Source organism: Cutaneotrichosporon cavernicola (assembly GCF_030864355.1).
Source record: "Cutaneotrichosporon cavernicola HIS019 DNA, chromosome: 2".
Classification (NCBI taxonomy): domain Eukaryota; kingdom Fungi; phylum Basidiomycota; class Tremellomycetes; order Trichosporonales; family Trichosporonaceae; genus Cutaneotrichosporon; species Cutaneotrichosporon cavernicola.
The window spans coordinates 2,098,593-2,123,222 of NC_083394.1; the positions used below are offsets into that span (position 1 = coordinate 2,098,593).

Here is a 24,630-nt window from a genome sequence, read left to right on the forward strand (position 1 = left end):
CCAGGCAATGTCGAAGTGCGACAACTCATCCCACAATCTACCAACGCTCTCATCAAAAACATCTAAAGCCTCGCGCATTCCAACGACAAGGCGGACCACGCGCACGCCATCATGGTGAGCTAGTGTGCCTGTGGAAGCTCACACCAGTCCGCGCTGTTCAACTTCCAGTCGCTGCTCCTCGTCCTGCTCCTCCTCATCTGCACGTGCACCTACGTCCGCGGCGCGGCGCCAAGTATCGTCGACCGCGAAAGAGAAGGGTTAGTTGATTGGATCAGCCCCGGCTGGCGTAACCTCTGGACTGAAGCTGACACCAGCTTCCTCGGCCTGTTCTGGAAGTGCGCGCGGATAGGCGAGCGCCTGTCGCCGTACGTCTCGCTCGCGTGTGTCATCATGGCTGTCATGATCATGTTGGGGAAGTAGACATGTATTGTATTGGGCTCGGCGGGAAGGGTGGTTTGGTTAACGGTCTAGCGGCAAGGGACGAGCATTGAGGCTGACGATAAGACCTTTTACGGAGCTTGACTGGGCTCTCAAGTGTTGCTGGCCGGCTCATATTCGCGACTGTTGGACTTGAACATTGCGGTTGATTCGTCGCAACGAGGAGCGTGATCTTGGCCCCGAGTGTGACCAAGATCTGAGGCTGGGACGGGTGCAGACTCGAGTGAGCAGACGGGGACTGTGAGCGTCCCGTTGCACCCACTCCCACACAGCTGCATCCACTATCCCGAAGCTCTGTTAGTTACACATGTGTGTTGTTCGGACTGGTCCCAGACAAGAGTGGACAGCTCTAGTTGTCGGCAGCCGAAATCCAGACCTGTACAGTATTCGAACCGCAGCCCCGACACTTGGCTCTTTGATCTCGGCCGCGGGACGAGCTGCGAGGATCTTTAGAACAGCCAGTGACATATCTCAACTGGTTGATATCCACCAAAAATGGGGACGACGGGAGGGCGATGCAATCATGAGCGGGTGTTAGCATCGGTCGATTTCGAATCTTTGCCAGTGCCAACGTCTTCCGAGTCATCCGCGGTCCCATTCCAACGCCCATGTGATACTCGCCTCCCATCGCTTCCAGCTACACCAGTCTACAATGTAGCTCCACAGTATCAAGCGCCCTCTCCTTGTCTTAACACCATCCAGCTTGCTCAGCGAGACCTCCACGCCATACTTAGTCATCCTCCTCCCGCGACCTCCACAACCTCCACAACCTCCACCCACAACCTCCACATTCCACACTCCCGCGTTGACATAAATACGAGTCGCAGTCCTCGACTCGTTCCGCTTCCAACTAGACCTATATATTCTCACAGCTCTGGTATCTCCATTAAGCTATCATGACAACTCCTCTCCCGTTCTACACCGTAAACGCCTTCGCGCCCACCCCTCGCGCCGGGAACCAGGCCGCAGTCGTCATCTTCCCAGCGGGCGACCCGCGCGCGGTCGATGACGAGTACTACCGCGCCCTCAGTGCCGACTTCAACCTGGCCGAGACGGCGTTCCTTGTTCCCAAGGATACAGAGGCTAAAGTACCGCGCTACGGTCTGAGGTGGTTCACTCCCGAAGTCGTGCGTTGCTCCAAGACTGGGCTAACGAAAGGAAGTGCCGCTCTGCGGACACGCGACCCTAGCGGCGGCCACTGTGCTCTTCCACTTGCACCCCAACGCTGATGAGGTGAAATTCGAGACGCGCTGGCGTGGGAGCCTCACCGCGCGCGCACTTGAGCGCGGTAAGGCGACGAGGGTGGCCATCTCCCTCCCTCTTCCCACTGAACTTGGTCCGGCAACTGAGAGCCAGAAAGCGGATGCACGGGCCGCCCTGAAGTCGTCTTCGGGGGTAGAGGAGGTAGTGCGCGTCGCCCACTTTGAGTTCGGCGCTATTGTCGAGGTACCCTCGTCCGTCGACATCGAAGCGCTCGAGGTCGACACGGCCAAGCTTGCAAGTCGGCACAGCTCGCCACTGTCTGATCGAGATCGAGCTGACGCTAGCTCCCGGCTTACCCCGAGCTCTTCATTATCACCCAGGTGTCTGGATCCTCGGGAAGCGGTGCAGTGATCAACTCGCGCGTCTTTGCCCCAGGTCTCGGTATTCCCGAGGATCCCGTTACGGGGGCTGCTCATGCGGCTCTGACCGCGTACTACCTCGGCGATGGAACTGGGAAGCCTTCCATCAAGGCTGCCAAGGAGGGCGCGACCGAGCTGGACGCCCGGCAGCTGAGCAAGCGTGGTGGAGCTATGACTTGCGAGCTTGTGGATGGGAGAGCGCAGCTCACGGGCCTGGGGTGGCGGACGGCCAAGGGCGAGCTGGAGGTTCTGCCGTAGCTAGCAGATGCCATCTTGAATCTTGGCTCGCGACTGGACTGAGTAGGAGAGGGGTTATAGATCTGGATTTGGATCTGGATCTGGGTTGCAATGGAAATGTACGTGGTCGTTGCGGTGATGGTAATGCGATTGCTTACCGCCTGCCTCTGCGTTCCGATTTGCATGGGCAGTAACAAGTCGCCGAACATGCCGTAGCGGTGGTGTCTGTAGATCACTCTCTCGGCTCTGAAGAATGCAGTAACACATCAGCAGTGTCATCAGAATGCCAAGCTCTACTTTGATGTCTGATGTGGCGTTGAACAAAAGACATGGTTGCACATTGTAGCACAGCAACGCCACCGCTCGGACCAACCCGGAATTCTGGAAGTACAATCCGGCGAGCTATCAACCGGTTATCAACAACACCTCTCCCCTCCATCTCCTCATCAACATGTTCGGCTTAACATTCAGCTACAAATATCTCTTCTTCCTGCGCTCCGCGCAGCCCGCCGAACCCGTGCCACCCGGATTACACCGGTACTGGCTTGAGACGCCGCGCGGCCCACTCGAGCTCCTCGCGGCCGAGCCAGATAACGCGACCGGGCCAGCAATCGTCTTCTGCCATGGTGGTATGGGCGGCGCATGGGTCTGGACAGAATACATGACCTATCTCAAGGAACGCGGGGTGCGATGTTATGCCATCTCTCTTAGGGGGCATGGTGATTCATGGTAAGTGGTGCCGTGGACGATCGAGATGTTATACTCGATATAATCAGTCGTGCGTCGCTGACATCAGGTGTCCCAACTTCCTGCGTATGGTGTATGGGACAACGCGCGGCGACCTGGAACACGACCTCGTGACCGCCGTCAACTGGGTCGAGAAACACACGGGCGGCGAGGTCGTGTTAGCCGGCCACTCGAGCGGCGGCGGCCTCTCACAGGCCGTCCTGGCTGCCGGGAAAGTACGAGCCCGCGGACTCGCGCTCCTGGGTGCCGTGCCCGCCTTTGGATCGTGAGTTTGTTCCAGAGCTCGAGATCTCGCTAACCCCAGAATGGGCGTGTATATGAACTGGGCTCGCATTGACCCATGGTTCTCCTTCCGCATGCTCTTCCACCTCTGGCACCCCAACTCGCCCCTCTCAGACCCCTCCCTAACCCAGGCGGCATTCTTTGGCTCATCTTTCCCAGCTGAACGGGTCCCCGCATTCCAGCACAGACTGAACCGCTTCGAGAGCTTCTGGTGGCCGCTGTCAATGATGCGGCCGTTCGCCCGCGCAGCCCAGATCCTCGCCAACGTCTCGTCGCGCAAAGTCATGGTCATGGCGGGCGAGCAGGACGCGCTTATGACTCCAGATGTCACCCGCGCAACGACGGCGTATTACCGCGCCGAGAGCGAGGACGTCGAGATGGAACTGGTGGAGGGAGCAGGACACCACCTCCAGAACGACGTGCAGTGGGAAGATGGGGCGGCGCGCCTCCTCAAATGGTACCAAGCACTCTGAGATGGATCTGGTGTGATATCGGGAGGGGGTCGGATACTAAAAACAGACACCACGGGGCATGCGAAGTGGACGCGATGCGATGCAGATATCATTCCATCAGAACGGTATGGCATCAGTGTACCGAGGATGGACAGAGTATTCCCATCAGAACGGTATGTCATCGGTGTACCGAGGATGGACAGAGTATTGACTGGCTATCTTGGAGGTCAACGTTGACGACAACTGACTGGCTGCAATAGGCCAACTAACGCTGATACATTGACACCAGCCATGGCTCTCGACGCAAGTGCATACCCTCGCTAGCGTCGTCAGATGTTGTCATGATGATGTCGCGATGACAAGCGCGTTGGGTCGTAACCCCGGTCGTGGGCTGCATCATCTGGCGGTGTGAGACAGTCGTGGGCTGCATTTGTACTTTGGATGGACCCAAACTAGTAGCGTGCACTGGGATCGGGGCTTTGTCTGTAGCGGGTGGCGCGAGACTTGACTCCCTCGCCATTCGACACGTAGAAGGATAGCCAAGTTGGGTTGTGTCAGTGGAAGTAGGCATTTGCAAAAGTTGCAAGATGGTGGGTGGAGCGGAATCGACGAACTCTGGTATTAACAACATCTCGGCAGGAACCCCGCCACGCCCCACGCTGTAGGTCCGCCAGATCTCCTTTGTAGAAGCAGGCTCCACCACGCCATCTCGACGCGTCGATGTGATGCACGAACCATGGCCTCTCAAACGAATTCTCACGTTATGAGTTGATCGGTCACGTTATCTTGGTCGGGTAAATCCACGGTTATTCCGAGATCTCGTCACTATCGCCAGGGCAATCGCCATGACGTCGCCTCTCATCACTGCTCCACTTGGCGCACCTGGCACACCGACGACACTGTGGCGTTGCGTAACTTTATGATCAGAGGTCGAGGTCAGGAGATGAGGCCTGGACCAGAGAGAGGACGAGAGCGTGGATGAGAGGGTGGCGGGTGGCGGGTGGACGAGGCGGTACCTGCGAACCAATCATGGCGTCTTGGCATTCCGCATTCCGCGCTCCACTCGAAACTTAATTCGGATCCCACAAACTGAACGAGACGACGAGGGGAACACGTGTCCTTTGTGTGCCCGCTAAGATCTAAGTTGACGCGTACCACTGTCATTGTGCTTAGTGTTGCTTGAGGACCCGAGCGGCAACGACCCGACCGATAGGGCATGAGGGCTGCGAGAGCTGCAAGAACGCTGACACACTGTACGATCAGCGAAGGCGCCATCAACACCATAGGGGTCATGCAGTTTGGCTCGGTTTGGAGCCAGATCTGTTCTGTACCGGGTGCCGAAACTCTGCCAGAAGCGGCGTGCCTCCGCCGACATGCTTGATTACGAACCCCGTGGCATGACCGCATGACTGTTGTCTCCTCAGTCCTCTGGTTTACAGGTCATGCGCGCAACGCATATGAGATGGTTCAGTCTGACGCCACTTTCCAGCTCACTTCCTCACTATATTACTCACTCACCTCACCCCTGCTCACCACTACCCTGGTCGCCATCATTGCCTTCACCATCAACGCCACCAGACCCACAATCCACCACCATGCTCGATGCCGCCTTCTTCCCCCACCTCGTTGAGGGTATCCTCGACAACGCACCGTACGAATCGCTCCTCGCTTTCCGCGCCTCCAGCAAGGAGTACAAGCAGCGCGCCGACAAACGCCTCTTCACGCGGGTCGCTCTCCTCCCCCGCGTCGAGACTGGCAGGTGGCCACACCTCTCAGGCTCGCTGTGCACGATGGCCTCGCCCAACCCCTCGCGGTCAGCCTCGCCGGCTCCCTTCACCTCGACTGCCACCCAGCCTATCCCAATCCCAGGTGCGACCGAGCGCGCCACCGCCAACCTGGCTTCGTCGCCTGGGATGCCTGGCCTCTCGTCCTCGCTCGGCCCCACGCCACCCGCCTCCCGACCCCTCACTCCCACGCCCGTCTACTCGAGACTGCCCCTCGGTCCGCCAAGTGCTTTGCTCGACAATCTCTCGCTCACCCGCGTCCTCGATCTACCGCGAGACGATGCTCCTCGCGGAGACGCCCTCCAGCCCCTACTCTGGAGGCTTGAGAAAGGTCGGGCCCAGCTCGAGATCGTGCGTAACGCAGGATCCCGCGTGCCTCGCTGCATCCTCCCTCGCGCGCACACGTTCGTCGACTTCGCCATCCCGTGGAACACATACCTCTTCCGCCTTGGGCCTTCCATGTTCCCGCCCAGCACACAGCGTACAGTCCTCCACGCCGGGGGGACTATGCACCCCGACGCCGCCGAGGGCGCGCTCGGCACAGTCCTCGTGGCGATGGGGATGAGCGAGATGCCACGCTCCTTGAAGGAGGCGGTGGTGGTTGTGGGATTGTGCGAGGGCAGCCCTGAGGCAATCGTTGAGTATGGCCAGCTTCTGTATGCGCTGGCGCAGAACGTCATGGTGGGCGGATACTCCATCGAGATCGTTGGCATCGAGTGCGTCCTCAAGATACCCGAGGTTGACCATGAGGATCGCGACGTACCCGCCCAGATCGCTCGCCATCTCGCACCTTACATTGAGGGCAGCACGCGCGCCGAAGTCACCGACGTCCTCTCGCACATCACATACACTCCAATGGGGCGCTGGATGGCGCGCCCCAGCGCGACCGCCAAGCTCGAGAGCCGCTTCGACTTGTAAGCACACTGCTTGTATTCTTGTTGTTGCCACTTATAATGCGTTACCCTGTGCAGCTAGGCTATGCATAGATGCTTGTAGATGCTTGTGTCCGTCTTCTTCCTGATTTCAGCTTCTACCACAGCGAGCACTGCTCGCTCTTGGGCGGGTTCATCGGCGAGCCCGGCTTGCAGTTGAACGCCTTGTGGAATGCGTCGTTGTCCCGAAGCGTCCCAATCACGCGCCAGTACGGCGGCGAGTGGGGATCGGTACGCACGCGCGCAACGGCCGTTGCGGGGCGCGTGAGGGTGGCCCAGATACGCCCGAACGCGATGAAGAACAGCTGCTCGGGTGTGTAGTCCAGGCCGGGAAGCTGCTCGGGATGCTTCGAGTCGGCTTTCCACGCGGCATACGCCTGTGCGAGGCCCGAATCGGCAATGTCCTCGCCGTTCGTGAGGTTACCGTTGACATACACTTTGTTCTCGTTGTCGTCAAGGACAAAGTACTTCGAGTACTGACGCGAGACGCACTGCGCGCGCTCCTCAAATGCCTTGATAGTCTTGTTCGTCCACCAGTCACGCAGACGCCCCTGCTCGTCGTACTGTGCGCCAGAGTTGTCGAATGCGTGTGTGAGCTCATGTGCTGCCACCGCGCCGAACGCGCCGTACTTGAGGTGCGAGGGCCAGTCGTACGAGTAGAAGGGCGGCTGGAGGATGCCCGCTGGGAAGACAATCTCGCCGTCAGGAGGCGAGTAATACGCGTTCACGGTCTGTGGGTACATCTCCCACGTGTTGCGGTTGCGCTCCCGGCCGAGGGTGAGCCATGCGCGGCGGTTGTCCATGATCTCGCTACCGAGCACGTTGCCGAAGTAGTCGTCGGCGACAATCGGTACGTTCTGGTACCAGTTGCGGATCGAGTTGGGGTCGGTCGTGTTTGGGCTGAGGGGGTAGCCGACCTTAGGAATGATAGCCCTGGCCTTCTTCTGGGCCGCCATCGCTGACTTCTCGTCCATCCACATGATGCGCGGAAGCTTGTCATAGAACGCCTGTATAATCGAGTTGATGATGTGCTCGCCGTCGGCCTTGGCTTCGGGAGAGAAGGCGGCCTGAACAAACTCGCGTCCAGCAATGAAGCCAACGATTCCGTCAACAGCGCTTAGGCAGATGTCCTGCCGGTTCTCCTCAGTGCCGGGTTTGACGCCAGAGAGGACGTTGCTGAGCGTCTTAACCTGCTTGCGGATCTCCGTCTTCGGGCCAAGGGCTCCTCCGTACGTCATCGCTAGCTTGGACACAAAGTAGGCGCTCAGGACGTGGTCCGGTACTTCCTCAACCAGCTTGGCGATCTTCTTGAGGTACGGTGGGTGCGAGACGACAATCTTAGACGGGAACTTGCGGGGGGCCATCGCCGAGAGATACGCGCCAAGGTCTAGGAAGGGAAGAGCCCTCTGGACGTCCTTGGCGGTATACGGGTTGTACGAGAAGCTCGGGTTGAAGAGGTACTCGGGGTCTGCGCCAGCCATGGCAATCTTGCGCTCGAAGTTGACGACCTTGGCCGCGAGCTTGTCCATGCGCTTGTCGAGGGGCTCAGTTTTGACCGGGTCGTCCTTGTCGCCTCCCGGCCACGGCCAAGGCCAGCCCTCCTCAGCAGCCTCCTGGAGGATGTCTTTAAGGAGGTCGCGCTTGTCGTTGCTTGCGAGCGACTCCTCAGCGACGCTCTTGAGCACGCCGGAGATGACAGACTGGTACAGGTCAAGGATGGGCTTCTCCTTGTAGTATTGTTTCGACGGAAGGCCACCGAACGACTGGTAGAAATACAGCGACTGGATCTGCGAGTTGTCGCCTCCTGCGTCACCCTCGATGATGAAGTTGAGGAGGGCGTCGACCCCGCGGGCGTGCAGGAAAGCAAGTGCCTTGGTTATCTTCTGCTTGCGATCAGGCTCGACCACGGTCTCGTCGAACTCGAGTGCGGCGGGCTGAGCCGCCACCTCAACCTTACCAGCATTGCGGAGGTGGTGGGCAATATCCTTGCGCGTTAAGGCCGTCGCACGCAGCCACTCGGGCACTTCGTAGTCGGGCGTGTAGGAGCCGGCCCAGAAGGCCTCATCGACAAGCGACTCGGAATCGGGCATGGGGTTCACGTCGAAGGAACCCATGGCACCGACAACCTCCTTGACGAGTGGGAGGAGTGGCTCCGCGCCGCGCTCGTTAAGCTTGTCGACGTCAATGCAGGAGGTGTACGTGTCCTTGAGCTTGCGGAGGTTGTCAGTTTCGGCGTCGAATCCCGCGCCCTCAAGGTGAATGGAGTCGATAATCTTGAGGAGCGTCTTCTTGTTGCGGTCAGCCACGGAGTGGAACTGTCCGTAGATCCCACGGTCGGCTGGAATGCTGTTCGCCTCAAGCCAGCCACCATTGGCGAAAGCGTAGAAGTCGTCGCAGGGGTCGGCCGACACGTCAATGGACCGAATAATTTCCGCTGCAGCTGTCACACACTCGGGCGTGGTGCACACAGGCTTGGGTGGCTTGCCAGTCGGCGCGGGGAGGTCTCGGGTAACGGTGGTGGTGACGGTTGGAGAGTGGGCACGCTCCTTCTTGAGCGCGACTTCGGTGCTGGCAAAGAGGCCGATGAAGGTGCCTGCAATGGCAACGAGGACGAGGACAAGGATCGCGAGGACCTTCTCCCGGTTGTTGAGTTGAGTCGGGTCTAGCACGCTCACACCGCTGTTGCTGTTCTCGCGCTCGTCGCCGTCCTCACGCTCGAGGAGGGGCGCGTCCTCTTCTGGTCAGCGGGGCTGCTGTCGGATCACATACCCTGGTCGGTAGATGGCCGCGGCTCTGCCATGATGAGTCTACTCTATAATTGAGGGATAGAGTACGATGTGATGTGAAAGGCGATGGGAACGGGTGGTGACTTGAAGTGGCGAGGTGACCAGTCGGTGACCACCTCTATCTGGCACCCCGCGTGGGCTATAGGGACTATGACGCAACACCAACACAGTACTGAACGCGTCACTCTAGGTCACATGACTTCATGTGACTGAGGTCCGAAGCATTAGGAACCACAATAGGAACTCTGCCTAATAACCACTCATTAGGACCACGCGAGTCTGATGCCGTTCGACGCGCCTGACGCGTCTGATGTCAAGATGAATCTGGTTGCTGATTGGAGAACAACAATTAACGCGTCTTGAGCTTCAACCACCTCGGTATAACCCCCCTGTTCATCTCATTTCCATACTCTTCACTCACAATGGCCACCTCACCGGCACCTCCAAGTCATTTCCCTTCATCATTGGGACCAGAAGGCACACCCGGCCGCACTCCTGTCCCTTCCTCTTCCTTTGGCGGGTCGCGCCCCATCGATCCCGTCAACTACCAGGATGTCCACGGGTTGGGTGCCACCGCCGATGGGCGAAGGCCCACCCGCGAGTTGGACACGGTCGACGAGACAGACGAGACAAGGCGCACCCAGCCCCGCGCCCGCTTCGAAGATCGCTCCAATATCCCACTTGTGGTCGACAAGCTAGGCGTGAGGGTACAGCTACAGTTTGAGAGTTTCCTTGAGAAGTGAGCTCCTCGAGTTAGGTCGCAGCTCACCTCAGTTACACGACCGGCGTCGAATTCCCCCCTACTCCGTCGTCAACCGGTGGCACTGAACCAAAGGAGATCGGCGAGGACAAGCCCTATATCCAGCAGATTGTCCAGATGCAGGAGCTCAATTGGGCAACGCTCTACGTCGACTGGCGGCACCTCTTGGAGCGCGAGGAGACGCTCGCGGAAGCCATCTCCACACAGTACTACCGCTTCTTGCCGTTCATCAAACGAGCTGTACAGAACCTGGTCAGGGACTATTGCAAGCCGTATGTGTACAAGTCTGCAATGATGGTCAACAACCCGAGTAACTCGTTTGCCAACCCCAACTACAAAGACTTCTCAGTCGCTTTTCACAACATGCCTCTCACGGCTGGCATCCGGCAACTGCGCATGGAGAGTGTCGGCAAGCTCATGAGTATCTCGGGCACCGTCACACGCACGTCCGAGGTGCGACCTGAGCTTGTCTCGGGGACGTTCAAGTGCGAAGAGTGTGGCACGCTTGTGCACAACGTCGACCAGCAATTCAAGTACACGGAGCCCCTGATGTGCACGAACCCAACGTGTCAGAACCGCAAGTTGTGGCAGCTCAACCTGGATATGTCCAAGTTTGCAGACTGGCAGAAGGTCCGCATTCAGGAGAACGCCAACGAGATCCCCACCGGCAGTATGCCCCGATCGTGAGTGCACTGGCCACTCATCGCTGACCCCAGTCTCGATGTCATCCTCCGCGCAGAGGAGGTTGAGCGTGCCAAGGCAGGTGACAAGTGTACCTTTACAGGCACGTTCATTGTCGTCCCCGACGTGTCGCAGCTCGGCATCCCAGGCGTGAACAGCGAGATGATGCGCGAAAACCAGAACGGCCGCGTCGACGGCGGCGTGGCCAGCCAGGGCGTCACTGGGCTTAAGGCTCTAGGCGTGCGTGACCTGCTGTACAAGACGGCCTTCCTAGCTTGCAGCGTCATGAACAGCGATCAGTCTGGGACCGCTGGCGACATTCGCGCTGATGTCGACAACGACGACCAAGAGGCGTTCTTGGCGACCCTTACGCCGCCGGAGTTGGAGCAGCTGAAAGAGATGCGTCACCGCCCGGACATTTACCAGGCCTTGGTCAAGTCGATTGCTCCCACTGTGTATGGCCACGACATTGTTAAACGCGGCCTCCTTCTCCAGCTCATGGGGGGTGTGCACAAGCAGACGTCCGAGGGCATCAACCTGCGCGGCGACATCAACGTGTGCATCGTCGGCGACCCGTCTACCTCCAAGTCGCAGTTCCTCAAGTACGTGTGCAGCTTCCTCCCCCGCGCCGTGTACACCTCAGGCAAGGCATCGTCGGCTGCCGGTCTTACGGCCGCTGTCGTGAAGGACGAGGAGACAGGCGAGTTCACTATTGAGGCAGGCGCCCTCATGCTCGCGGACAATGGCATCTGTGCCATCGACGAGTTTGACAAGATGGACATTGCGGACCAAGTCGCCATTCACGAGGCCATGGAGCAGCAGACTATCTCGATCGCCAAGGCAGGCATCCAGGCGACACTCAACGCGCGCACCTCGATTTTGGCTGCCGCCAACCCCATCGGCGGAAGGTACAACCGTAAGCAGTCGCTGCGTGCCAACGTTGCCATGTCGGCGCCCATCATGTCGCGTTTCGACCTCTTCTTTGTCGTGCTCGATGAGTGCAACGAAGAGGTTGATCTTCGTCTCGCGCAGCACATTGTGAACGTCCACCGCATGCGCGACGCAGCGATCAAGCCCGAGTTCTCGACCGAGACGCTCCAGCGCTACATCCGTTACGCGCGCACATTCAAGCCCAAAATCTCTCCCGAGGCGGCACAGGTACTTGTTGAGAAGTACCGCCAGCTGCGGCAGGACGAGGGCGGCCCAGGCAAGTCCAACTTCCGTGTCACTGTGCGTCAGCTCGAGTCGATGATCCGTCTGTCGGAGGCGATTGCCCGCGCCACCTGCCAGCAGATTATCACCCCGAACATTGTCAAGGAGGCGTACTCGCTTCTCCGCCAGTCGATCATCCACGTCGAGCAGGACGACCTCGACCTTGACGATGACGATGATGTCGAGATGAACGGCAACGGCGCGAACGGCCATGGACCGACTCCCGGCGCGAACGGCGGCAACGAAGCGATGGACGAGGACGAGGATGCGGCGCAGATTGCCGCGCTGGAGGCTGCCGAGTCGATCCACCAGGCCGCGACGGCCAGCAACGGCACCCCTGCTCCTGCCCAGAGGCGCATCCGGATTACTTGTGAGTTGAATTGGGAGTATCTTAACTGACACCAGACGACAAGTACATGGAGATCATGAACCTCTGCGTCTTACATCTGTCTGACATCGAGAGGACAACAGGCAAGGGTGTCGAGCGCGAGGACCTCATCGCGTGGTACCTCGAGCAGAGGGAAGAGTTCTTGGAAGACGAAGAAGAGGCCGAGTACGAGCACACGCTCATCTCCAAGGCTCTCACGCGGTTGGCAAAGGTGAGGTGTTGAACTAACACGGCAGCTGACAGCAGGACAACTACCTTCTCGAGATGCACGGTGAGGGCGAGGGACTGCGGCCGTCGGGCGAGATCGAGGAAAGTGGCGAGTCACTGCCGTCGGACCAGATCTTCTACATGGTACACCCACAGGTGGACCTGTCCGACCTGTCGTCGTCGGCCCCTATGGCGACGCGCCCGACGCGTCCTTCAGCCTAGGTGTATCGTTTGTAGATGCCCGCCTGCGGGGTTTGTATCTCTTTGTGATGGATGCTATGCGTTACATGCGGAGACGGGAGATGCTAAGCCCAAGAGGGATGACTATGGGGAGGGAGCGGCGCCGCCCTCCTTCTCCTTGAGGGTCTCCTCGAGGCCCTGGAGAGTGCGGACAAGCGATCCGCCGCCTGCCTGCTGGACGACGCCGAGGAGCTGGCGCTGCGGCATCTCCAGGAGGCCAACGAGCTGGGCGCGCAGCTGGTCGAGCTCGGGGAGCTTTGCGGCGTCGGCGACCTGAGCAGGGTTAAGCAGCGTCTTGCCCTCGAGGACGCCAGCGAGGAGTGTGAAAGCGGGCTGGGCGACCGGCCCCTTCTTTGGGTCGTCGTCCTTCTGGCTGGCCTTGATGACGCGCTCAATCGCCGCAAGCATAGTCTTGACGTACTTGGGCGAGAGAGATGGGCAGGTGATCACGGCAGTAGGCCCCTCGAGGAGAGGCGACAAGTCAGCCTCTGGCTGGACGGCGCGCACGACAGGCGCGAGAATACCCGTACGCGTAATGGTGAGCGTCGCCTTCTCGAGCTCTTGATCTTGAGGCAGCGACGCGGGGCGGGGCACTGGGATCTTGGAGATGGCGAAGCGCAGATTTCCAGACATCGGAACAGAGAGGTTCTCGTGCTTGAAGAGGAGGACGAGTTGGGACCTCTTGAGCAGGTGCGCGTAGTAGTCGTACAGGAACGCCTTGCGCTCCGTGTAGATGCGGGGGGCGTTTGCCTCGGCGCTGGGCGAGATAAAGACGGGAGCGGGCACGGCAGTCTTGCTAGCGCTGGCGGCCTTGGGCGCGGCCGCCGTGGCGTACCCCCTCAGCGCGGCGAGGGATGGTCGGGGCGGCATTGTGGTTGGACTTTGTCTCGATCGGTGTGTATGGTGTACGCGCCGAAAAGTCGGGGAGGAGAGGACGGTGAGATCGTCGTTCCAAGATATTGACACGTGTCATTTTGATTTCACGGAAGTAAATGTATCCCACGTGATGAATGGTCCTGGTCGCGGTTACGCGTTGAGTGGCATGTAACATGACGCTGACGAACTGTCAACGAGTTATACATCACCATAATAGCAATGGACGTCGACCAGCCTACGTCCTCGGCCGCGGCCAACCCCCTCGCCTTCCTAGAGCAGCAGGAGGCTGCTGCTCCCCCCTCCCTCCAGCCGGCGTGGACAGAGATCCGCACGGCATACGAGAAGAAGTACGTCGCTCCATAATATCGCTGACCCCAGGCTGTGGCATAACCTGACCGTCGCGCTGCTCAAGTTTGTCGCCCTTCCCGGATCGGGATCGGCCCAGATCGAGCTGTTCGACAAGTTCATCACCAGCATCGAGGACAAGATTAATGCTCTCCGTCTGGTTGAGATTGCGCGCCGTGTTGGGCGCGAGTACGCCGAGCCAGAGCTCACTCTCAAGTTCCTCGAGAACGTGCACTCCCGCCTTGGCTCGCCGTACCCCGTCGAGGCAACTGATGATGCACCTGCACAGCCTGCGCCTGCTCGCCCTGTTCCCGAGGCGTTTGTGCTTTCGCTGAGCGCGCTCGCGTACGCCCAGCTCCTGCTCGGCGACCTGTCAGGTTGCAAGAAGCGTCTCGACGAGTGCGACAAGCTCCTCAATGAACAGGACACCGTCGAGCCACTCGTTTACGCGGGATACTATGGCGTTGCGGCCGACTACTACAAGGTCAAGGCCGACTATGGACCGTACTACAAGAGCGCGCTGCTGTACCTCGCGTGCGTGGATGAGAAGGAGCTGAGCGACGAGGACCGCCGGGCGCGCGCACACGACCTGTGCATTGCCGCGCTCCTCGGTGACACGATCTACAACTTTGGCGAACTGGTAAGTGCGAGCGCAGCGAGCACTCTCGGCTCTCGGCTCTCCCACTTCTCAGCTCTGTAGCGTGTATCCAGCTGACACCAGTTGCAACACCCGATCCTGCAGACGCTGGACGGCGACTACACGTGGATCAAGGAGCTTATTTCTGCGTTCAACGCCGGCGCGATTGGCAAGTTTGACAGCCTGTCGAACCACTTTGGTGCCGAGCCTATTCTCGAGGAGAGCCGCGCGTTCCTGCGCCAGAAGATCTGCCTTATGGCTCTAATCCAGGCTGCGTTTGAGCGTCCGCGTGACGGCAAGACGCGCCTCATGACGTTTGAGCAGATTGGCGAGGCGACGCGCCTGCCGGTCCACGAGGTCGAGCACCTGATTATGAAGGCGCTTTCTCTGGGCCTCATCCGCGGCTCGCTGGACCAGGTCGCCAGCACGGTCGACCTCGCATGGGTCCAGCCTCGCGTGCTCGAGGGCAGCCAGCTCGACACGCTCGGCGAGCAGTTTGGGCACTGGACCGACGCGGTGGGCCAGACGGCCAACGGCGTTGCGGGGCTCGAGGCGGGCGTGGGACTCAATGGCGTTACGCATGCGCTCGCGGCATAGATGTATATAGGTAGAGTGTAGGATGAAGCGGCAGTAGCATTTGAGTGAGGGCAACAGCGCGACTCGAGAGAGAGCGAGGCACAAGGAGCTATGATTACAGGTGACATTGACATATCTACGATCTACCACTGCCCACGACCACGACCTCCCCTGCTGTCAGCTCAGTACGAGAACAAAAAAGCTCACCTTCCGCGGCCACGGAACCCGCGGCCCCGTGCCCGACCACGACCCCGCCCACGAGCACCCATGCCCGGGACGTTGGTGCGCTTCTCCTTGACGCTGATGATGCGGCCGCGGAACGACGACTCGTTGAGCACGAGCGCGTTCTGCACGATCGTGGGGTCGGCGAACTCGACGTAGGCGAAGCTGGTGTGAGCGCGTGTCGCTGAGACGGAATTGAACAACAAGGGAGGGAGGTTGAGTGCAGACGGACGTGATGGCTGATGGGTGGGTACGAGATATACTCAGGTCGTGGCCTGCGCCGTCCTCATCTACCTGGCCCCCACCCACCACCACCACCCACCACCATCCCACCACCACCACCACCCACCACCACCTCCCCCACCCTCCTCCGTCCTCATCCCTGCTCTCCTCCTTCCCCCTATCATGCACCGCATACCCTCATCCCCCTCTTCCTCCCCTCCGCCCCTCCCCTCCCCCTCCTCCTCTCCCCCAACCCCCATCCCAAACCACACTCACCCCTTGGGATGGCCCGTAAACTTATCGCACAGGATCGTAACCCGATTAATAGTCCCACACGCCTGGAAATGCGCCTGGATTTCCTCTGGGGTCGCGCCATAATCAACGTTTCCGATATACACGCTACGCGCGTCGACGGCGGCGGGAGACTCGTCCTCCATCTCCTCGTCGTCCTTGTCCTCCTTCTCTCCCTTCTCGAGCTGGCGTCAGGGTCAACTTCTAGCTTCCCCACTAAACAACTTCTACCTTCCCCAATAAACACCTAGAAACAACTCGCCTGCTCCGCAGACTCGCAGAGCGTTCGGCAGACACACATACCTGACTCTTCTCATCCTCAAACTTGGCCAACTCGGCCTGCATACGCTGCAGCTCCTCGTCGACGTCGGTCTCCTCGATGCGCGGTGAGTCGCGTTCTGCCATTATGAGTGGATATGATGTAAAGTTGAGTGTTGTGGATCAACGGTGGAGGTATGCTCAGAGTGCCACGGTCGGCGTTGTTCGGCGAAAGGGGTTGGGTGGCGATTTGTGAGAGGAACTGTGATGTCAACAACACAATTTGGTGAGATGGAGATAGTGACAGCGTGGTAGTGATGGCGGCAATGATGATGATGGTGGCGAGTTGGACTGTGGCAACTAGGCTGACGAGTTAGGAGGCGCAGGGCATCAATCTAACTCTCACACATACATGTACATGTACACAAACACACTCACGTCGCTCACGTCGCTCACGATCTCCTCCACCTCCTCCTGTGCACTTCCACAGCCCTCCACCACATCTCGCGCCCGACGTACAGGGAGCCACGTCCCACTTACATCTGGGTTAGGCTAACCTGATTGTCCAACAAGCCCTCCTGTAACTCTGAAAGTGATTTATTGCGCTTGACCTCTGTACATGTACAAGCCGAGCTGCTGCTCGGATCCGTTGCTCCTGTCTGCAGAGTTCTGGTACGGCGTACCTAATAGACATGGCTGCGGGGTACGACGGGGCCACCTTGTGCGCACAAGCGCAGAGTAGAATGTGCACCATGACTGTGGTGCCAACCACCACAATGTGGAGGATGAGGACTACTCGTCTCTCCACAAGAAGACATGGGGCCGCATAATGCATGCCCTCATGGAGGCTAATCAACCTTGCAGCCACAAGCTTATACACCTGTATCCCACTCTTAATATGCTGCAAGCTGCAAGCTGCAAGCTACATGCATGCTCTATTCGTTCCATCAGCCAGTCTGTAGTGGAGTGTGCCCAGCTGGTCCAGCTGGCAGCTTGTGCCAGGCACGGCCGCCACACTCGGCCTCTCCCGGAGAAATCTCCGTCCGCCCGAGCAGCTCCGGCCCCTCCCACCCTGCCGTTCACCCACTGGCTGAGAGAGGAGCCCTCTCACTCGGCCGCCCTGCACCCGCTCCCCTGCCTACCTGCTGCCTGCCCCCACCCCCCTCCCTCCGCTAGCACTTGGCCAGCTTTCGTCGACATCGCAGTCGAACTCACCACCCCACCACTCTTCTAAAGTGCGTCCAGCGTCTTTGCCGCCGCGAGCTCTCCACACCTCCCCTTCCCGCCCCCCTCCTGTCCAACCCCATCACTCGGTACCGCAGTCGACAAGACCGCGAGCATCCTGCCCCGACGCTACCCTACAACTCTCTTCCTTCCCCCATCCTCCCACCCCTTCCCCACCGACTTGCCTCGCCAGCTCGCGCGCGCGCGCTCTCTCCCGTTACAAAACCTAACCGCAGATCATGTCCGCCGCCGCCCGCAGTGCCTCGGCCAACGTCGACTGGGCCAAGATCTACAACTCGCTTGGCCTCAACAAGGGTGCGTCAATTTAGGCCGGGGTTGCATCTCGCGCAGGCGTATGATAGCCTGGCTCCTACGCGCCTCGGCTAAGCCTGCCCAACCCCGCGCTTCCCTGCGCTCGGCGCTCGGCACTCGCTGACACCCAGAGACCCTCGCGCAGCTCCAGGCCTTCCGTGCGCGCAACACCGCGGCATCGAACAAGCAGGCGGCCCTCAAGGCCTCGATCCCCGAGCTCGACCTGGCCCACTACAAGAGCGTGCTCAAGGACCAGCGTGCCGTCGACCAGGCATCCAAGATCCTCGCCGACTTCAAGCCGGCCGACTACGACGTCAAGAAGTTTGACGAAATTGTTGGCGCGTTTGAGAAGAAGGCCATCGACGCCGCCAAGGCTACCGTTGCCAAGGTCTCGTCCGAGGAGGAGAGCCTGCGTGCTACCCTCAGCAACATCAAGGACGCGCGTCCGTTCGAGGACCTCACCACCCTCGAGGTCGGCCACGCCGCCCCTGAGGTCACCAAGGCCGTCGAGACCGCTATCAAGAAGGGCCGCTGGACCGTGCCGGGATACCGCGAGATCTACGGTTTGTTCATGCAAAGAGAAAGGGCTGACAGCAGGCGAGCAGTCGTTGATGTAAGCGGCTTTAGCCATAGAAAACCGGCATGCATCCATCAAAGAGGAGGGGTGGGGCGTGGGTGTGGTTTGGCTTTGGGGTGTGTGGGTGTAGGTGGGGAAAAAGTTGTTCGAAGAGGAAGGAAATGGGGAGGAGAGAGACGGCGTGGCATCTCGGACTAGGACAACGACGAGGTGGACGACGTGGAGCGGCGTTGTGGTTGTTGATTGGGATGGTGTGGTGGTGGTGTCGAAATGGGACGAGTCGGCTGGGGCGAGTCGGAGCGAGTCAGGCACACCCCCATCACTTGGCGGTTACAACACCATCATGTCCATTATCATCTTGACCCATCAACACATCAACACGTCAACACGTCACCGCGCGCAGCTCAGCTGGTCAGTTCAGAGCGAGTACTAGCGCCCATTGTCTCCTCAGTGAACTCTTATCTTGATCTACATGCGCATTGTACCCCCACTGCCACTACTGATTCCCTCTACCACTGACCATGTCATTACGATGGCTTCACAACCCACTCAAACGGTGCAAACTGATCCAGTGCATCTCCAGTGCATCTCCAGTACATCTCACACCCAACTCGTCCTCACATCATGATATGCATACAAAAGCCACTAGAATTTGTCCAGTTGCTAGCCGTCCTCCCCTTCCTCTCCCCTTCCCCCTCCCCCATCTCCCAAGATGCACCGCCCACCAACAGACATCCCCGACCTCTTCTCCCCCCTCCTCAACCCCCCGAGCTGGGCACTCAACCCAGGTCCCTCTGAACTGTATACGCCGAGCAACCGCCTGCCATCCCTCAAGCGAGCGCGTGAAGAAGAGCAAGAGGAATACCGTGTCGAGAACCAGGAACCCGTCAAGTCGTATCTCCCGCAACTTGACCCGCTCTTCGTTCCCCCTCGTAGGATCCAATTTGCTACCCAGCGGAAGAAGACCAAGACCAAGGCCAAGGTCGTGCGAGTTTCAGACCCGCTTCACCACCACTCCGTCAACCAGAACCTGCCCAACCTCAACAACCCCAACCCCAACCTCATCCCCTACGACGCACACACCCAACAGCTGCTGTCGGACATGTGCACCCTCTTCCCACCCCCTCCCCCACCTCCTCCCATCCTCGAAGCCTTCACATTCATCTATACTCTTGGCCCCAACCCCGTCCAAATCCCCGTATACTACATAAACGGCCTGATCGTCGCTAACGGTGTCACTCTAACCCCCGAAGAACTAGACGAGATCACTGCCTCTCTGAAACCCAAACCCAAACCCAAGCCCAGCACCACTGCGGCGTCCGAGAAGAAGATTATGGGCCTAATCACCTCTTTCATCGACCATAATACCCGTCTTTCTCTCCGCGCAACTTGTCGGGGCATCAAGGAAACTGTCGACGACATCTTGTTTGACCACGCGGCCATCTTGGCTGTCAATCAAGTAGCCGTCCTCACGACACCCAGGGCGCCATTCTACCGGCTGCCAATTGACCGGGACGCGCCAATCATCCGTAAAATCACCGTGTTGGACATCCTCAAAGTCGTCACTTATCCGCCTCGGTATATCCCCCTCCCTCTCCTCCGTTCTGCGCTCGACAACACGCAGATCACCCTCGTCCGCGCCGAACGGTTCAAAGTCACTCCCCCCGCCCGCCGTACTGTTCTCCACGTCATCCCACCCGACATTCAACCCGGTCAAGCCAACTCTGACCGCGTCATCTGGCACCCCTACACGAGCAACTTGCTCGACTGTCTCCAGAACCTCGAGGACGGCCGGGTTTGGTATGCCGACCTGACGATCGTGCTTGACCACAACGAAATTCGGGGCCCAGTTCTCAAAAAGCTGGGGAAATACCTCGTTTCAACGAGGGGAAAGTTGACGGTTGTTTGTGGGCGCGACTTGGCGACCGGGTTAGGTGTTCCGCTGGGATATACTAGTGACAAAGCGACCGAGTTAGTCCGCCAGAGGCTTAGGGAGGAAGGGGCGGGAGAGGCGGCGGAACGGTTCGAGCTCACTTTCGACCTCGAGTGGAATGCCCATGCGCTTTTGCGGGAGCGGCGCATGCCGGTTTACGCGGGCGAGGTACGGAGTGGCGGTGGTAGCAAGAAGTAAAGTAGGACTTGCAGGTGAGTGGAAGGGTGTCGGGTTGAGTGTCAAGCCAGTCAGCGAGTAAGTACCAAGCAGTGACAAGCAACAAGGACAAAGGACGAAGCAAAGCACAGTGTGAGGCAACGTTGGAGCCGCTGATCAAGGCTGCCAGCCGCGCGGTCGCAAGTAGTGATGTGAATATCAGCCAGTCGCGAGCAAGAGTTTGAATACGATACTTACCAAGCATATGTGGATACCAACAGAATCAAGACAAGGACATACTCTGCTGGTCAGGGATGTCATAGTGGCATGAATACGTGTAGATGATGGTGTGTGTCAACAATCGCGTTGGTGTTAGTGTGGCACGCAATTGGATATTCGATCAGATGTGGGTTGAGCTCCAGGGCAGAGTGTATTACTGCTCTAAGACTTATGTGGTGGACAATGGAGATTGGGCATGGATACACGGCTGGAGATGGCCGACTTGGTACGCGCCGACCTCACGCCTCTCCACCAGGCTTTCAACTACTGCCACTTTAATGAAACGCTGCATTTGAACCACCCCTCTCACCCCTCACCCCTATCCCAGCAACCACACATCAGAGCAGCTCGGTCACCACGCCAGCGGCAATAGTCTCCCCCCCGCGACGGAGCAACACCCTCCCCATCTCCTTATTCTCCTTGGCCGTCTCGAGTGGAATAATAGCCGGCCGAGTACTCCCCGTCGGCGCACGCAGAGTGAGTTCCACAACAGCCGTCGTGCCCTTCTGCAGGACACGTGGATTGTTCTTGATCACGTTGCCAGTCCTATCCGTGGTCGCAATGAGACGGGTGATGTTGGCCGGCACGTTGACGGAATGGTGGAATAGCTCGACGGCCGTGCCCATGATAATGGGGGTCGTTACGTCGAATACGAGGATCTGGGACTGGAACCGGCTCACCATACGAATCGGGTACGAGACGGGACAGAGGACCGCGCCGATGCTTAACTGGTTCGCGTCCACGCCGGCCAGATAGAGAGTTACGTTTTGGCCTGCGACCGCGAAAGGAGCACTGTCGTCGTCTACCTCGATTGTGCGGATACTCGCTACCACGTCTCCGGGAACTACCCGCACTTGGTCGCCAACTTGCACGACACCCGAGGCGAGGCGGCCTTGACATGCGACGCCGGACGCGATCGCCGTCTGACCCTTGAACACGTTCGAGATGGGGATGCGGAGGGGCACAGAATACGGCCGCTCGGGAACGGCGACGCGATCCAGCGCCGCCATCAGCGATGGACCCTTGTACCAGTCCGCGTCCTCGGGGAGCGTGTCGTTGAGGATGTTGGTACCCTTCATCGCAGCCAGAGGGAGGAAGGTAGTGCGCGCGCCCGCAAAGCCTGCGGCCGCGAGGAACGGCTTGAGGCCAGCCACAATGTCCTCGTACCGGTACTGGTCCCAGTCGACAACGTCCATCTTGTTCACGCCCACAATGATTTCCTTGACACCGAGCGAGCGGACCAGCCACGCATGTTCGCGCGTCTGGCCACCACGCTCAAACCCAGCCTCGAACGCGTTCGGGCTCGCGTCGATCACAAGCAACGCAACGTCGGCCTGCGCCGCACCACTGATCATGGCGGGGATAAAGTCCCTGTGTCCCGGGGCGTCGAGCAGCGTCACGTTACGGTGCGGGGTTTCAAAGTGCTCCGTCGCAATGTCGATGGTCACGCCGCGGTCGCGCTCGTCGCCAAGCGCGTCGAGACCCCACGCGAACGCAAAGCTGCTCTTGCCCACGCGCAGAGAACCGCGCTCGTTCGCCGTCTTCTCCTTCTCGCTCATCTCTCCAAGGTCGTACAGCAGCCGTCCCATGAGGGTCGACTTGCCGGCATCGACGTGGCCTGTCGTTAGCTTGGGCATTGGTTTCGAGCTCACCAACAACGACGAGCGAAATGTTCTTTTTGCCAGTCTTCTCCTCATCCTCCTTGACCTTGGCGACCAATTCTTCCTGCTTGAGTGTAGGCACCGGCACCTCGCGATACTTCTCTGCCTCACGGCGTAAGAACTCCTCGTCAACACTATCCTCCAGTCCAAGCTCTGCCAAGTCCGATGCAGCGAGCGAGAGCGGCGTACCCGTGCCCCTGCGCGGCGTGCTGACGTTAGACCCGGGCTTGGAGCTCGCCTTGGAGCTGGGTGCGCGGCTGGAAGGAGCATTCGATGTGGAACGGCTCGGCGTCCCAGGGCCCGAGGACATAACACGCTGCTTGGCAGGAAGCGACTTGGAGCGGGCGGCTGGAGGCACGGCAGCCTTGGCAACTGGTAATGTAAGCGTCAGTCGACGATGGTATGGAGGAGCGAGCGCGCATAAGCCGAGTACATCTCGTGTCGACGCTACGCGCCCTATTGTCCGCCGCCTGCTTTAGGCTTGTTCCGTGGTGCCCTAGGTGGCGGTTTGCGGCCCTTGCCCTGCTCTGACGACTGTGACGACTGAGTGGTCTTGGTCGGACTCGGAACCCTAGGCGTTGGGTCTGCCTTGGGCTTTGCCTCTGCCTTGGGCTTGGGTGCCGCCTTTGGCTGACTCCTGCTGCCCCTCGCCACTGGTGGCTTCTCGGACGCCTTGGGAGGTTTCGAATGCTTTGTGGACGGCTTGGTGCCCTTCGCTGCAGGCTCGGGGCCCGGCAAGTCCTCCTCCTTTGGCTTGGCCATGGCCGCCGCAGCCTCAGAGACAGGCTCGGGAGCAGGCTGCTCGACCTTGGTGGCGCGCACGGCAGACTTGGTCTGCGTCGCCTCGCCGTCTCCAGCGCCAGCTCGGCCGGCACGCGCACGCAGAACGATATCGTCGGGACTTTCAACACCCGGGCCGAAGGCCTCGCGCACGCGCTTCTCCGCCGCAGCTCGATCGCCACGCACGGCGATGTGCATATTGGCTAGCGAGGGAGGGTCCGGAATCACAGCCGCCTGCTTGCGCGTAGTTAAGAGGCTGAAGAAGACGGACGGCGTCGCTCTTGCCTGTGCGATCTTGGCTTTGGGCAGGAATTCCCACTCCTCATCCGCAGGCTCGGCCGCCACGGCAGTTGATGGGAAGTCGATCGCTGACGTCTCGCCGACTGAAGCCTCCGCAGTAGCCTTAGGGGCAACTGCCCGGGCGGCACGCGCTGCGGCCATCTTCTGAGCCAGTTTGGATATGGGCTTCGCGGGCGCATCGGCAGGTGGAGGGGTTGGGTCAGTCGATGAAGCCGCCGGGGAAGTGCTCGATGGCGTTGTCGACTCCTTTGAAGCATTCTCGCGCCGCTTCTGGGCTAGGAGCGCCAGTTTCGATTTCGGTCGGGCCTCGTCTAGAGGTGGGGTGGGCGCCGGTGAAACGGTGGTGCTGGGCTTGACGCTTGGTAGCGCAGATGCAGTCGACGGGCTTGAGGTCCCAGAGGCCGCGTTGCGCTTCTCGCGCTGCAGCTTGAGTCTCTGCAGTGGCGTGAGGAGCGCCGTCACAGGTTCGAGCTTTGGAGCCACGATTTCTTGTGCTCGTCGGGCACTTGGTCGAGGCCGTGGTTGCTGGTCGGGGCTGGGGATGAGGAATGCAGGCGGGTCGCCTGGGCCTCGCTCAGTCTTGCTCGCGGGCCGGGCTTGTGCGCACTCGCTCAGCACTGTCGACTCACCTTTCTTTTCCCAGTCTTTCCGGAGCCAGGACGCCGCCTTGTCCACGTCGAACCAGTAGTGCCAGAGCGAGTCCTTGATTGCAGCCTCGGTTATTGGGGGCTTGATGTCCTTGAGCTTCTCCTTGACGAGCGGGAAGGTAGACTCCATCTGCGCTGTCTGTTAGCTAGTCACAGAGCTTAATAGTTGAAGAGGTCCACTCACCACGCTCCTCGGGGTCCATGCCGTCGTCGGGCTCATCGGAGGTGTAGCCACCTTCGCCAGAGTAGCCACCCTCATCGTCGTAGTCATCCGGGTGGTCATCGGCGAGCTCGGCTACGTGTGAGCGGAGTCAGAGGTCAGAACGTACCGCCGAGGTCCATGTTGCGCACAAAGCGATGCCTGGACATGATGATGTGAGGATGTGGGTTGGGTAGTGAGTGCGGAAGAGTGTTTGTGAGTTCGAGTTTTGTAGAATGCGTCGAGCATGGAGTCGATGGAGCGTCATTCTACTCAACCTAGCCCTGAATCTTGAAATGGCAAATAGGAAAGCTAGGCTAATGATCTACCGATTAGAATAGGGTTTGGTTCCGTTGGCAGCGGCGGC

General features: G+C 59.5%; 12 protein-coding genes across 12 annotated transcripts; 8 read left to right on the forward strand and 4 right to left on the reverse strand.

Annotated features, from left to right (window-relative positions):
* Window positions 1-111: 111 nt before the first annotated feature.
* CcaverHIS019_0208150 (uncharacterized protein) lies at window positions 112-420 on the forward strand (the record flags this gene model as incomplete). Its single annotated transcript, XM_060597869.1, has 3 exons — window positions 112-114; window positions 148-257; window positions 315-420. The coding sequence occupies 3 exons, from the start codon at window positions 112-114 to the stop codon at window positions 418-420; spliced, it is 219 nt and encodes a 72-aa protein (XP_060454719.1).
* A 914-nt stretch (window positions 421-1,334) lies between these two features.
* CcaverHIS019_0208160 (uncharacterized protein) lies at window positions 1,335-2,318 on the forward strand (the record flags this gene model as incomplete). The annotated part of the gene is made up of 3 exons (XM_060597870.1): window positions 1,335-1,565; window positions 1,597-1,935; window positions 1,986-2,318. The coding sequence occupies 3 exons, from the start codon at window positions 1,335-1,337 to the stop codon at window positions 2,316-2,318; spliced, it is 903 nt and encodes a 300-aa protein (XP_060454720.1).
* A 430-nt stretch (window positions 2,319-2,748) lies between these two features.
* On the forward strand, window positions 2,749-3,799 carry CcaverHIS019_0208170 (uncharacterized protein; the record flags this gene model as incomplete). The annotated part of the gene is made up of 3 exons (XM_060597871.1): window positions 2,749-3,026; window positions 3,094-3,309; window positions 3,349-3,799. The coding sequence occupies 3 exons, from the start codon at window positions 2,749-2,751 to the stop codon at window positions 3,797-3,799; spliced, it is 945 nt and encodes a 314-aa protein (XP_060454721.1).
* A 1,574-nt stretch (window positions 3,800-5,373) lies between these two features.
* On the forward strand, window positions 5,374-6,480 carry CcaverHIS019_0208180 (uncharacterized protein; the record flags this gene model as incomplete). The annotated part of the gene is made up of 1 exon (XM_060597872.1): window positions 5,374-6,480. One exon carries the CDS (start codon window positions 5,374-5,376, stop codon window positions 6,478-6,480), a length of 1,107 nt encoding a protein of 368 aa, XP_060454722.1.
* Window positions 6,481-6,592: 112 nt separating this feature from the next.
* On the reverse strand, window positions 6,593-9,294 carry CcaverHIS019_0208190 (uncharacterized protein; the record flags this gene model as incomplete). Its single annotated transcript, XM_060597873.1, has 2 exons — window positions 6,593-9,231; window positions 9,264-9,294. 2 exons carry the CDS (start codon window positions 9,292-9,294, stop codon window positions 6,593-6,595), a joined length of 2,670 nt encoding a protein of 889 aa, XP_060454723.1.
* A 408-nt stretch (window positions 9,295-9,702) lies between these two features.
* On the forward strand, window positions 9,703-12,750 carry MCM6 (uncharacterized protein; the record flags this gene model as incomplete). Its single annotated transcript, XM_060597874.1, has 5 exons — window positions 9,703-10,019; window positions 10,055-10,723; window positions 10,757-12,303; window positions 12,339-12,532; window positions 12,568-12,750. 5 exons carry the CDS (start codon window positions 9,703-9,705, stop codon window positions 12,748-12,750), a joined length of 2,910 nt encoding a protein of 969 aa, XP_060454724.1.
* Window positions 12,751-12,852: 102 nt separating this feature from the next.
* CcaverHIS019_0208210 (uncharacterized protein) lies at window positions 12,853-13,638 on the reverse strand (the record flags this gene model as incomplete). Its single annotated transcript, XM_060597875.1, has 1 exon — window positions 12,853-13,638. The coding sequence occupies one exon, from the start codon at window positions 13,636-13,638 to the stop codon at window positions 12,853-12,855; it is 786 nt and encodes a 261-aa protein (XP_060454725.1).
* A 225-nt stretch (window positions 13,639-13,863) lies between these two features.
* RPN9 (uncharacterized protein) lies at window positions 13,864-15,223 on the forward strand (the record flags this gene model as incomplete). The annotated part of the gene is made up of 3 exons (XM_060597876.1): window positions 13,864-13,991; window positions 14,023-14,629; window positions 14,711-15,223. The coding sequence occupies 3 exons, from the start codon at window positions 13,864-13,866 to the stop codon at window positions 15,221-15,223; spliced, it is 1,248 nt and encodes a 415-aa protein (XP_060454726.1).
* A 122-nt stretch (window positions 15,224-15,345) lies between these two features.
* CcaverHIS019_0208230 (uncharacterized protein) lies at window positions 15,346-16,342 on the reverse strand (the record flags this gene model as incomplete). The annotated part of the gene is made up of 4 exons (XM_060597877.1): window positions 15,346-15,373; window positions 15,410-15,589; window positions 15,923-16,122; window positions 16,241-16,342. 4 exons carry the CDS (start codon window positions 16,340-16,342, stop codon window positions 15,346-15,348), a joined length of 510 nt encoding a protein of 169 aa, XP_060454727.1.
* Window positions 16,343-17,125: 783 nt separating this feature from the next.
* Window positions 17,126-18,348, forward strand: ATP7 (uncharacterized protein; the record flags this gene model as incomplete). Its single annotated transcript, XM_060597879.1, has 5 exons — window positions 17,126-17,149; window positions 17,401-17,430; window positions 17,656-17,734; window positions 17,863-18,294; window positions 18,329-18,348. The coding sequence occupies 5 exons, from the start codon at window positions 17,126-17,128 to the stop codon at window positions 18,346-18,348; spliced, it is 585 nt and encodes a 194-aa protein (XP_060454728.1).
* A 672-nt stretch (window positions 18,349-19,020) lies between these two features.
* CcaverHIS019_0208250 (uncharacterized protein) lies at window positions 19,021-20,439 on the forward strand (the record flags this gene model as incomplete). Its single annotated transcript, XM_060597880.1, has 1 exon — window positions 19,021-20,439. One exon carries the CDS (start codon window positions 19,021-19,023, stop codon window positions 20,437-20,439), a length of 1,419 nt encoding a protein of 472 aa, XP_060454729.1.
* Window positions 20,440-21,014: 575 nt separating this feature from the next.
* On the reverse strand, window positions 21,015-24,433 carry CcaverHIS019_0208260 (uncharacterized protein; the record flags this gene model as incomplete). Its single annotated transcript, XM_060597881.1, has 6 exons — window positions 21,015-22,294; window positions 22,329-22,709; window positions 22,901-23,980; window positions 24,047-24,199; window positions 24,249-24,359; window positions 24,394-24,433. 6 exons carry the CDS (start codon window positions 24,431-24,433, stop codon window positions 21,015-21,017), a joined length of 3,045 nt encoding a protein of 1,014 aa, XP_060454730.1.
* Window positions 24,434-24,630: the final 197 nt, after the last annotated feature.